This window comes from Rhineura floridana, chromosome 6 (genome assembly GCF_030035675.1).
Source record: "Rhineura floridana isolate rRhiFlo1 chromosome 6, rRhiFlo1.hap2, whole genome shotgun sequence".
Classification (NCBI taxonomy): domain Eukaryota; kingdom Metazoa; phylum Chordata; class Lepidosauria; order Squamata; family Rhineuridae; genus Rhineura; species Rhineura floridana.
Window position 1 is genome coordinate 9,525,884 of NC_084485.1, and position 13,237 is coordinate 9,539,120.

Sequence of the window (13,237 nt, forward strand, 5' to 3'; positions counted from 1 at the left end):
TCACCATAAGTTGTACTTGAAGGCATATCACAACAGAGCATTTCTCCCATACATAAGCTGTGCAGTCCAATGACAACAGAGGAACGGCTTGCACTTGGGCACAGCGTTGCAGCAGAAGGCAAACCACGCCCTAGAGATTGAGGAGTCTGGCCTCCACTGAAAGTTAGCCCAGGGATCCTCAGACTGTCTACTCTCTCGACCCACTTGAGGTGGTGGCCTGTGGTCCCTGGGTTTTGTGGACTACAGTGCACCTCACCCTGGCAGTAAAAAGACAAATTATCATCATCATAAGGGAAACAGCCAATAGTTTGCTTCCCTTTCACGGCATCCAAGATCAGCTCCTCAGATGGCTGCCTAACTCTGCCCAGTGGTATGGACTTCCTCCCGACACACCCGTTTTTTAAACACAGCACCACAATTCTCCTGCATTGCGCACAGGGATGGGATAGCCACAATCCGTCTCTGCGAGCAAAATGCAGAGACACATTGCAGCTCACCCTTTGATCCTTGCAATGTCCATCCACTGGAGTGTTATGAAGTTGTAGGGAAAGCAGATTTATGCGCACCTGCTTTTTACCTGCAAAATAACCACCAACCAGCTCCGAGAGAGACAGAGAGAATGAGAGGAGTGTGCATGTGTGGCTGGAAGGAAGAAGAAACCCCAAATGGGCACACTGTTTAGCAAGGTGCACCCAGGAGTGATTCTGCAGTCACAATTAACAAACACGCATTATTCCCAGAGCGATGCTGACATGAACAAGCAAGCAATGACAGCAACAGGAGACAAAAACAAGGCAAACCCCCGTGACAGTCATGGCTGTTATTTGCGCACATGGAGTTTGCTTCTGCTGCATTCAGAACTCAAACCTCCAGAGGGACGCAAAGGGGACTCTGGGCAGCTTGACAGCACCAATATTTACAGGTAATTTATATGAGCTGCCTTTGTCACTGCATCTACTTCCTATTAGCATGCAAGTGGCAGGATACTAAGATGTCATCCCCACACTGAGGTCTTAAAACCAGGGAAGGGAAACCTGTAGCCTTCTAGGACCCTGTTCTTCAACCTTCGGTCCCCAGATGTTCTTGGACTACAACTCTCATCATCCTCAGCCAGCTTAGCCACTGGTCAAGGGTTCATGGGAGTTGTAGTCCAACAACATCTGGGGACCCAAGGTTGAGGAACAGCGTTCTGGATATTGGACTACAATTCCCTTCATCCCTGATAACATTGGCTATGCTGGCGGGGGTCTGATGGGAGCTGGGAGTCCAACAAAACTCCATGTTGGAAGAAAGGTGGGATACAAATGCAAGAAAGAAAGAAAAGAAATCAAACATCGGGAGGGCCCCAGGTTTTTCCATCCCTGACTGAAAATCTACCACTTGACGGAAACTGAAAAGCCTTCCCGCATAGGCCTTAACCAGGATGCATTCTGCAATGACATTCACAACAGACACATGAAGAAATTCCGGTCGGGCACAGCATTGAGCAGCCCAAGTGTCTTTACTGCCAGATTTTTTTTAAAAAAGGTTCTAGTCCTCAAGGCTGCAAAGACATATTTGAAACGGAGGCACCAATGCTTCTTTCACAGGATAAAGAGAGGCCTGAGCAGGGATTCCAAGGCCCAGTGGATGGAACATTAGTGCCCTAGGCAGATATGATCAATCACGGCTGTGATGAACAGGGCTACTGGAAACAATATCTGGAGGGCACCAGCTTAGCGAGGGCTGTGCAAATCAATTTCATTGGCTAACCCTGAAGACACAGAAAAGCATCTCTGTCCTCTTCCACAGAATGCACAATTGTATCACATATTAGACTGAAGTCCCAAATTAGTCCATTTTTCACATGATTACTAAACAACTTGGTCTCCAAAATACTATTAATGGTGGTGGGGGGGGAATCAAAATTCAGGAGATGCTAACGAGGTTGCCAGAGGTTATTGTAGTCGCTGAACTTACAAGATCTGAACAGGGTGGTTCACGACAGATGCTATTGGAGGTCGCTGATTCATAGGGTCGACATAAGTCGAAATCAACTTGAAGGACATAACAACAAACCAAAGATAGAGGAGATAAGCCTTCAGTGCACATCCAAATACACAGTGGAAAAACTATTAGTCACAATTCGAGGCTATGATGCTCGCAGGGAGAAGTGAAGGGGTGTCATTTTTACAATGCCTCTTATTTCCCTAACAAGGGATGAGTAGAGGCAACAGAAGACAACCAAACAACACACAAATGTAAAACGACAAGTAGGACCTGCAACAGAATGTTGCAGTAGGGAATGTTTCTGTTCAATGCCCTCCTCCAGGATGCTCCGTTCCATTCCCCCTCTTGCCCAGATTTCTTCTCTGCCCCGACAACAGTCAGTCCATGGCAACTCAGCATGCTCAGTCCTCGTCATGCTGTATTTGGGGCTCCAGTTCCCCCCCCAAAGATTTTTTTTTTGTACTGTAAACTTTGGGGTCCCTCAAGCCTGCTGATAATTCCCTCTTATGCATGTTTTGACCTTCCCCCCCCACCTCAGCCCCAAGATTTAAACCAGAACAGCATCTATAACCCTAACCGTGCACTTGCAATCACTAGTGCAGCATAGAAGACTCTTTCAGCTCAAAAGAAAAATTAATTGCATCAGAATAGAAGAAAGAAAATCCATTTTAAAGGGCTAAGGAGCAAGTTAAGGGTGCTTCCAATTGACCGAAGGATGCAAGTTTTTGTTAAGAGCATGTTCTTCCACACAAACACATTTTGCTCCCTAGTTACCGTTAAGTGGGTGGGGCTATGGAACAATTCACAAAAAAACCAGCCCTGTGAATGAAAGGCAGCAACACCAAAGCTGCTGAGTTCTGACCCCCCACCCCTGTTGCATTCTCCCAATATCTGCAAAGCAGCCAGCTCTCTCATGCAATGCTTCTGAATTTCCAAAGGATTTATCTTGCTTTGCAGACCAAAATCCCCCCCAAACAGTACTCTGTGTGCTCACGCAAACCATTTTGTTTTGCACCCCAGATAGAAGCAGATCTCCATCCCTCCTCTTTTCTAAGACTTCTGACAACTCACTCTTCTTGCAACTGAGAGCTAACAAACATCCGGACGAACAAAGGGTGAAAAGCAAAGCAAGCTATGCACTCACCTGCCTTCAGCTCCAAGGGCCCAGCAGCCAGAGATCCTGACCCCCGAATATACAGGGGATCTGTTCATCTCCCCCTAGCTACAGAAGGGGATGGGAGGAGGGGGTCTCGGGGTGGTGGTGGCAGAAAGGTGTTTTCGACTCTGCAAGAGTTGACTTGTTGTGCCTGTGTGTGTGTTTCAAAGCGGTGCCTTGGTCTCTCACCCCAGCCTGAAAGCATTCAGAGTACCTAGGAAGTTGACTGCACGCATTCTGGCCATTACAATGAAAGGAAACATCGGCCTCTCCTCTGGCCACACGATCGGGGCTTGGGAGACCCTCCCAAATGATATCTCAAGGAGACCCGAAAAACTCCAGTGTGGTGGCAACAACAAGAGATGGAAAGGGGGGGAGGAAAAGAGAGGGGGGACGCCAGAGCAGCCAACGCGCATAAGAGGATAGCTTAACCTAGAGATTATGTTCATTACCTGATATTAATAGCACTGACTTTGGAAAGAGAGGAGCCGTCACAGCCTCCAGAGCAGCCCCTCTGCTCCTGAGGCACCAAAACACGGCTGGCACAGCAGCTTCTGATGTTCAGAGCCTACCCTAGACCTGCTGGAGGAACACAGGACGCAAGAGAGGTGCTGTGGCTTCTTCAGGCCATTGGGCCCATGTAGCCCAGTGACATCCGCTTTGACTGGCTCCCCAGAGTCTCAAGCTGGCTACCAAGATCTTTTCAGCTGGAGGCACAGAAACAGAGAAGGCTGCCTTATGGCACGTCAAGGCCATTGGTCCATCCAGCTCAGTACTGTCTGCACTGACTGGCAGAGGCTCTCCAAGTTTTCCAGCACAAGCCCTTGCCAACCCTAGAGATGCCAGGGATGGAGCCTGGGACCTTTTGCATGCAGAGCAGACGGACCGCCAGTCAGCCATAGCCCTTTCCCAGACTAGCCTTTCTGCATGAGAAGAGTGGGCCCCATCCTGGAGCTATGGGTCTCCTTAAATGCAAAAAGCCTCCATAAGAAGGTATGATTCATAGAGCCCAGTTTTGACCACTCTGACTGGTAGCAGCTCTCCCTGGTGGGAGATCCTTTTAGATCGTCAGAGGAAGATGTTGTGGGACTACAACTCCGATCATCCCTGAACTCTGGCTGGCTGGGATTGAGGGGAGCTGGAGTCCAACAGGTTAAGCCACCCCTGCTTTTGATGCTGCTCCTTGAGGGGGTTGCATAAGCCACTTCTGTAAGCCACGCTCTGGGACCATCAAGCCATCTAAGAATAAACTTGTGCTGGCTGGGGCTGATGGGAGCCATAGTCCAAAACATCTGGAGGGCACCAGGTTGGTGAAGCCTGAACTAAATAGCCAGTAACCACCATGCTTTATGTGGTTTTTATTTTATGTGTGTGTGGATGTTGTAAACAGCTTTGATATTTTTTATGCTAAAGCGGCATACAAATATTTACATAAACAAACAATAGGTTGCAATAATAATGAAGCCTCATTCCCTTCTGGAATGGGGGTCAACCTCCTTTCCTGATCTAATCCACCGTCATACGTGGCCTGGAACTTTAGAAAGGTCACTTCAAAACCCACTTTCCCCAAGTCAGCATTGCAAAACCTGCACGTAAAAATTTGCAAATGATGCCAGTCATACTCTAAAGGTCCCCTTGGATGATTGCCCCTTCCCAGGAAGACATTTTTGTAAAAGAAGATTACGCAGCCACACAAGCTCTCTGTTACTGTACAGCAGGAGCTCCCATCATCCCTGCCTATTGGCCATGCTGGCTGGGGCTGATGGGAGCTGGAGTCCAGCAACATCTGCAGGGCCACAATTGCATGGGAGCTCTCTTCGCATCAGCATCAGCACCGGGCAAGATTGTACAACGCTGGGACAGAAAGACGTAAAGTGAGCAGACTGTCCAAGAGGGAAGGAGCTTTCAGAAGGCAACGTCACTTTCTGGATCATTGTCACAGGAAAGCCCTTTCGCTTGGCCTTCTGATCTCATCTTGACAGCCTGCAGTTCCCCCTGTTAAGAGTTTATGAGTTGCCCTCTCTCCCACTGGCCAGTGGGAGGGTTACATCTCCCCCTAGTGGTGGAAGGCCAAACACTAACCGGTCACCTCCATCCAAGAAACAAACAGGGAACATGACTGCCACTGTCTTCGGCAAACACTCGGTAAAGCAACTGGGATCCTCACTTGGCAAACATGCGCAGACACAAAAATGCAGACTCGTGGCAGCTTGGCAAGAAGGGAACGCCAACCGCAAAAGATAAGCAAAGCCGGTTTACCTAGGCTAATTGGTTATATTGAAAACAGCGCCCTCCAGATAAAATGGGTGCAACAGAGTCTGCACTGTCAAGCATCACCTTAATCTAGTCTAACCCTGGTCTAGTTCTCAATAAGGTGGTCAGCGTGTGTCTGGGCTGTACCACTTCAGAATGCAGCTGGGGCTTGCATGATGGAACTCTTCTTCATAGAAATAATAATTCCCTGCACATTTTTTTTAAAAAAAACACCCTAGCATGTCGAGGAGAAGGCTAGACTATCTCAAGGCATGCTAGCATTCTGTGTGACGGAGATATGTTGTATGGTCAGTAACGCAAATCCCAGTGGGAACCTGAAGAGGTATAGTCTGAACACAGGTTAACCATTTCATTAATGGCTTACATATGGTCCCAGGTCATGGTCTGAAGGCCTATGAGGCCATCTCCCTGCAGAAGCTAAGCACGGTCAGGTCTGGTCAGTGCCTGGATGGGAGACCGCCTGGGAGCCATATGTAAGCCGTCCTGGGTTTCATGAAAAGAAAGGCGGGGTATAAATGAAATTAATTAATTAATTAATAACTACATCTCCATTGATCTATTTCAGGGATTGCCAGCTTCTCTCCTCTTGGGGGATACTCTCTTCTCCAGACAGTGGTCAGGAGGCCACAAAGAAGTGCACTTGCCCTACAAATGGACCACCTTGAAGCTGGTGCTATGCAGCAATCGTTTCACAGGCATGGCCCTCTCTCACCCCACGAGTGTGGCTATAGATGGGCCATTAGATATAATGTCTAACAGAGCAATGCAACATTAAGAGCATGGAGTCTCCCTCTAGTTAACAACTCGATAATGTTTTCCCCCTTTCGTGCAAACATTTTTACTGCATCTTGGTGAAAATTTTGAAGGGCAACTGGAGGGCCAGATGAAATAGATTTGGCACAGGCTCTGGCCCACGGGCTGCCGCTTAGCATCCCTGTATACCACTGCCAAAAAGGAAGTATTAAAAAGAAACAAGTCACAGTGCACTGCAACTGCCTGCTTTAAAAAGAACAACAATCCAGGAATTCTACTTGCAAAATAATTCTCGCAATCACATTAGAGGCTCAACCTCAAGAGGTCCAGCACAATCCTAAGCGTTCTTGCTCAGAAGGCCCTCTGTTTTCAGTGGGTCTGAGAAGCGTGCATAGGACTGAAGCCTTAATTATCTGTAGACAAGTTGGTTATTATGACCATTATTCATTGTGTAGCAGCATCAGTGGATATAGCAGGGATTCCCAAACAGTGGGCCGTGGACCACCAGGGGTGTAGCCGTCCAGGGTCCTGGGGTCTTAGACCCCTTACTTTTTTGGGAGCAACATCCCAGCAGGTTCCCCACTTCTCCAGCATCCTACCAGCCAATCAGCATGAAAGGGGAGTGTGTTAGCCACAGAGAATAGTCTTCTAGCATGCTTCCTTGTCCCTTCCTGCTGACTGGAACTAATCAGAGTGAAAGGAGGCAAGTCATCCACTGAGAAGACTCTTTTCAGTAGCTAACACTCCCCTTTCATATTGATTGGCTCCTAGGGACATTTGTTTTTGTGGGAGAAGGCATGAACAAGGATCTCATTCTCAACCCAGCATCAAAAAAGGGGGTTGTAGCTGTGACTATCATGAAGGGACCCTCCACTTCTGAATTTGCCACTACACTATTGTGGACCACAAGTGGTCCATGAGCTTCATTCAGGTGGTCTGTGGTCCTTCTGTGAAGAATAGTGGGCGCAGTGCATGAAACACCCATACTGATTTTTAATTGTACATTTATTGCTTCTTTCATTCCTTGTGTTGCAATCTGAATTCCATAGAATACAACACAATAATATACAGTATGTAAGAAACAGAAGGGGCAAGAAAAATGCAATGAAAAATCATACAGCACCTTGCATGACACATTACAATGGCTACAACAGGTAGAAAAATCTTGAAGTGGTCCGCCAAGACCCTTAGCAATTTTCAAGTCGTCCATGGGGGAAGAAATTTGGAAGCCACTACCATACAGCACTCTTACCAGAGTCCAAAGGGCAAAATGCAGAAGACCCTGCTTTAAAAAAATTCAATTTCAATAGAGGAGATGACAAGGGAGAGACGGGAGGGGCAAGGAGCCTTTCCTCAGAGGGAGGCTGAAAGAATTTAGATATTTTAAAGGCCCTTCTGGACCAGCCCACCAAGAGGAACATCTCCTGCACAACCCCCACTACGTCAGGGAGAAGTCACGGCGGCTGTGTTCTTGGGGCGCTCCCACTCATTTTAGTCGGGCTTGCTTAAAAGCCTCCAACCTTGGAGTCAAAGTAAACTTGTGTTCAACCCATGTGCTTTTGTTAACTCATTTGCATGGAATTCAAAAATTATTCCTCAAGGAAATGCCTTTGTTTTCAAGGATGTTGTTTTTTTCCCAGCATTCAAACTGAAGGGTATTGTAGCTGGGGGCGGGGGGGGGGGAGAATCCATTTTCTCCCCAGATAATGAGCCTCCCGGGGATTTGGAATGTTACATGGGAATCATCAACCAGACCGTTTTTCTTTTTAAATGAAAGCTGAACCTTCCCAGGAAACTGGAGTCCTCTCCTGTAACACATCCTGCCCTTTTCCTGCATATCTGAGGCATACACATCTTCTGCTCTAGTGCTGCCTTACCACACAGGGTGAAGTTAGGCTATGAGACTTCTCCAAACTTCAGAGAGGACGGATGGAGAAAATATTAGCTTTCTGTTGAATCACTTCTAACGTGCCAGGAAGCTTATAGATACTGAGGGGTAAGCCTTTTGGAAAAGCATTAAAGTTTTAACCTATTACTGCTCTTTTTTCCTTGCTGTGATTTCACACACCAGTGCAGCTGTTCAAAATATTGCAGGCACGCAAATATTTATTGATTGATTATTGCAACAATTTACATGCCGCTTAATTACAGTCATCCCAAAGCGGTGTACAAGAAGCTCAATGCAAAGAAAACAAAAATTAGTTAAAACTAGAAAATCAATTAAAACACCAGCTGGAATTTTTTTTTTTTAAAGTCTTCAGTAGGTGCCGGAAGTTCAACAGGGAGGGAGGCCTGTTTGACTTCATCTGGAAGAGTGTTCCATAAAACTGGGCCTACAACACTGAACACACAACTCCTGAAGGACACAAGCCATGCATCCAAGCCCTGGGGGAACACTAACAGCAACTCTCCCAAAGACCTCAATGATTTGGGCAGGGATATAAGGGATCATGCAATCCCTGAAAAATCCTGGACCCAAACTTGTTAAAGGCCTTATAAACTACTACAAGAACCGTAAACCTGGCCCAGTAGCCTATGGGCAGCCAGCACAATCTGGGGGCTGGAAATCCCTCTGTGGAGATTTCGGTGCCTAATCAGGCCAAAGGCCCATCAAGGCCAGTATCTTGTTGCCCACAGAGGCCAAATAGATGTCTCTGGGGAGCCCACAAGCAGGGCATCGAAGCCAGGCAAATACTACCAGGCAAGCCCTAGCCAACTCAGAAAGTCAGGAGAATACTACTGTGGCAGCTTGAAAGGAAGAAAGCACTCCAGGCAAGGGCGGTTCCAGGTTTCTGGGGGCCTTCGGGCTCAGTAGGCCTGTCACCACCACCAGCCCTGGGCCGGCTCACCTTCTCCCGCCCTGGGCCTGCTCACCTTCTCCCGCCAACCATCTTCAATGCTGCGGGGGCCGGCCGGCACCGCTACCACTTCCTCCTCCTCAGCATTTGCCCATCCCTTCAGCGCCTGGAGGCTCCGGGTGCTCTGCCATGAGCCCTTCCACAGCCACCACAGCCAGATGCATGTCGGGCCTCCATGGAGTGGGAAGCTCTACCTCACAGGCACCACGGACAACCAGATGTTGCTTCCAGGGGTGGTCAATATGCTTCTGGTGGCAGTAGCTGCAGAAAGACTCACGGCGGAACATCGGCAGCCTCCAGCATTTGAGGACACCCAATTAAATGGACTGCCACTAGGGCAGTCCAAAGGAAGCACACACCATTCATTCACTTAGGATTAATTCACTTTTTGATCAGACTCAGCTCCTCCTGCACCTCCCAAGAACAACTTGATCTACAGAGAGTGACAGATGATGCTCATCCTAGCTACTCAAGGAACAAGAGCAGGTGCGGCTGGCTTTTACCAGCTCATCAGGCAGCGCACCCCAACTCTCCTTGCTACAATGCAGTGACAGCCACTGGCTGAAATTGTGTGTGTGTTTTTAATACAAATAAATAAACAGGGGCGTGAATTAGCCTACATCATGAAGAACAGGCTTACCAATACCTCTTAGCCACGATAGGTATATGGAACCTCCACACCGAGGGACAGTATACCTCTGAATATCGTTAGTTTCATACTGTACAGTACTCGGGACTCTGTACCCTCAGAGGCTTCCTGCCTATTGCTGTTGAAGACAGGTACATAGGAAACTGCCTGACCCGGAGTCAGAATCAGGCCACTGGTCCACCCAGCGCGGCAGAGCTACCGCCTCTAGCTCAGTATTGTTTACACTGACCGGCAGCACCTCTCCAGGATTTCAGAAGGGGGTCACTCCCCGCCCTCCCAGGAGATGCCGACAGTTGAACCCGGGCCCTTCTGCCTGCAAAGCAGATACTCTGCCACGGAGCTAGGCCCCTTCCCTTAAGTCGGACCAATGGTCCATCTCGCTCAGTCCTGTCTGCACTGGCTGGTAGCGGCTCTCCAGGATCCTCCGCCAGCCCTACTTGGAGACGCCGGGGATTGAACCTGGGCCCTTCCCCAGAGCCAAAGCTTTGATCTGACGGCCAGCAGGGGCTCCTTTTATGTGCATTTATAGCAAGAAGTCCAGCAACGTGCAGGCGGTGCGGGCGAGTTGCCTCCTCCCTTAACAACCAGGCGCAACAGAGCTCGACTCCCCCCGTCCTCCGGTGGGGAAGCCCCCTTAGCCCTCTCCCCTCTCCACCCCAAGGGGGGGTCTCTCACCTGTCATCCCCTCGATCTCCTCTCCCTGCGCCTTCGACCACCCCACGCCCCGCATCCACGGCAGTTGCTGCAGCCATTGCGCCTCCCGATCAGCTGTTAAGAGCGTAAAGGGAGGGGAGGGAGGAAAGGAGCAGCCTCGCTGCGCCCCGCGGCTTCATGGGAGTTGTAGTTCGCCAAGTGGCCCGGGCGCGCCTCATGCCCGAGCAGCGGGGAGATCGGGAGGACTACAGGCACCCGGAAGCTTTGCAGCCCTGTGCATGACGGGCGTTGTAGTTTTCTGGGATAGTTTGTTTTTTGGGAAGGGTTGTGAAGTAGAGATACGCAGAGCGAAGGAATGGAAACTGAAAGGGTTTGGGGCTTGCAGAGGAATCACCGGGGAGTTGGTTTCTGTTCTAAAGGACTGCTGGAGTCATCATCTGATATCGCTTTCGTTTCAATAAATGCAAATGTCGAACAGTCCGTTGCTTTGCATAAAAAAAGGCTGCCTTAAAAATGATGATGGATCTTGACTGGTGGTCAAAAGAACAGAAGATATTTACAGCTTGGTCCGCCTATGCATATTTATTTATGCAAACTTACTAGAGAGAGTAAGCAGCTTTGAAGGTGCAGGTCGATCCCTTCTCATGTTTATTCTAGAGGATGCCCCCTCGAATCCAGTGAGGCTTTTGTGGAAGTAAGCGTGCATAGGGTTTCAGATTCACAATCCCGAGACCATACACATGTTTACGCAGTTCTAGGCAGTGAGCAAGGCTAAATGCATGCTCTTAAACTGCAATCCTAGCCAGGTTTTCCAGATATGTTGGATTAGGAGTGTGTGCAGCCTTATTTTCATACTTGTCCAAATTTGATTTGAGGCCTCCCTAAATTGGGCTAAAAGTGATATAACCTACAAGGATTCAGTTAAAACATGGGTGGGAAAACTCAGGTGCGGGGGGGGGGGTGAAGGAGCAAACGTGGCCCTCCAGGCCTAGCTATTTGGACCTTAGGACTCTCAGGCCACACCTTCTTCCCAAACCACACCACTCATCAACCCTGCTCCACACGCTGCTTACGTGCTTTTGCCTGACTGGACTGGCTCATACATTTAAAATACATTGCTTCCTCCAAAGAATCCTGGGGAGCTGTAGTTTGTTAAGACACTGAAAATTGTAGCTCTGTGAGGGGCAAACTACAGTCCTCAGGATTCTTTGAGGAAGTCATGTGATTTAAATGTATGGTGTGTACATAGCCTGTGTCCTTGAACTGTGATAATTTTGGCTGAGAACATACCGTGCATTTGAAGGCACATCCCCCCACAAAAAAAAGAATCCTGGGAATTGTAGTTTACTCATTACAGAGCTTCAGTTCCTAGAATCCTTAATAAACTACACTTCCCAGGATTGTTAGGGGGAAATGTACGTTTGATGCTCTTGAAATCTATGGTATGTATGCAGAATGACTCTTGCTCTCCAGAATAGGGATTAGATACATAGATATATGTGTGTATATGGTTGTGTAGAAACCTCTGCCTTTTGTATGGCTGGAATGTAGCCTACTGTACAAAAGTTAAGAATCACATCTATTGTCATACCCACTTTTTGCCTCTGGCCTCGCCTCACCCATCACTGACATGTGGCCCCCAGAAGGTTACATAAGAGGAAAAGTGGCCCTCAGGCAGGAAAAGCTCCCCTACCCCTGAATTAAAGTAGGTGAATTCTATATGAAATCAAGGAGTTTTCTCTCTCCTTCCCCTCCCCTGGCTTTAAAATTGCACCATTGAGGCAGCCCTAGAGCTGTCCTTATTATGAAACAATCTAAAGCAATTAGTTCGATCAGCACGTTCCAGACTGACACTGTGGGCCCTACCCCCAACTTCCATTTCCACCTGCTGTGTCTCCTGTTCCCTTTGAAATGCCCTCCATGCCCGAGCAATGAAGAAGCTTTGTTTATTTTTCTCAATCAGGAGCAAATGTTCCCAAGACCAGCACAGGCAGGGTTACCCTCTTTGTTTCCCCACTAAACACTCCTCACCTGGATCGCAGATTCCTAAACATGAACTGTACATTCACATTGAATTGTAAATGTGAATTTCCAAAACGTTAGCCACGTTAGTTGTTGCAAAGAGTTGTGGGGCAATTTAGAGATTAAGGCTGCGAGCACGTCATGCATTTAAAGCACATGGGTTCCCCCCAAAGAATCCTGGAAACTTGGCTTGTTAAGGATGCTGAAGTGTAGCTCTGTGAGGGATGAGCTACAGTGCCCAGGATCCTTGGACTTTAGTTGTGCTTTACATGGATGGTGTGTTGTAGCCTAACAGATTTATTACGGCGCAAGCCTTGTGCCATAATAAATCTGTTAACCTTTAAAGTGCTACAAGACTCTTTAATCCTTACAAATAGATGATGCATTGTGTTATCTTACAGGTCCCAAGACTGGGTGAAGGAGGAGAGCCACCAGGGATAAAAACAATGTGCATTTCAAACTTCTTGTTGTTATGTGCCTTCAAGTCGATTACGACTTATGGGCGTATGAATCAGTGACCTCCAAGAGCATCTCTCATGAACCACCCTGTTCAGATCTTGTAAGGGCAGGTCTGTGGCTTCCTTGATGAAATCAGTCCAACTCTCCTTTGGCCTTCCTCTTTTTCTACTCCGTTCTGCTTTTCCCAGCATTATTGTCTTTTCTAGTGAATCATGTCTTCTCATGATGTGTCCAAAGTATGATAACCTCAGTTTCATCATTTTAGCTTCTAGTGATAGTTCTGGTTTAAATTGTTCTAGCACCCAACTATTTGTCTTTTTCGCAGTCCATGGTATCTGCAAAGCTCTCCTCCAACACCACATTTCAAATGAGTGGATTTTTCTCTTATCCGCTTTTTTCACTGTCCAACTTTCACATCCATAC

General features: G+C 47.9%; 1 protein-coding gene across 6 annotated transcripts in view; it reads right to left on the bottom strand.

Annotated features, from left to right (window-relative positions):
- UCKL1 (uridine-cytidine kinase 1 like 1) overlaps window positions 1–10,549 on the bottom strand; it is a 54,376-nt gene extending 43,827 nt beyond the window's left edge. For 2 of the 6 annotated variants that reach the window (XM_061630967.1, XM_061630968.1), the window contains exon 1: window positions 10,355–10,546. In XM_061630967.1, coding sequence (XP_061486951.1) covers window positions 10,355–10,431 — 77 coding nt within the window. In that variant the 5' untranslated portion in view covers window positions 10,432–10,546. Of the gene's footprint in view, window positions 1–3,133; window positions 3,479–10,354 lie in introns of those variants that run through there. The other 4 variants (XM_061630969.1, XM_061630970.1, XM_061630971.1 and 1 more) reach the window with 3 other exon arrangements.
- Window positions 10,550–13,237: the final 2,688 nt, after the last annotated feature.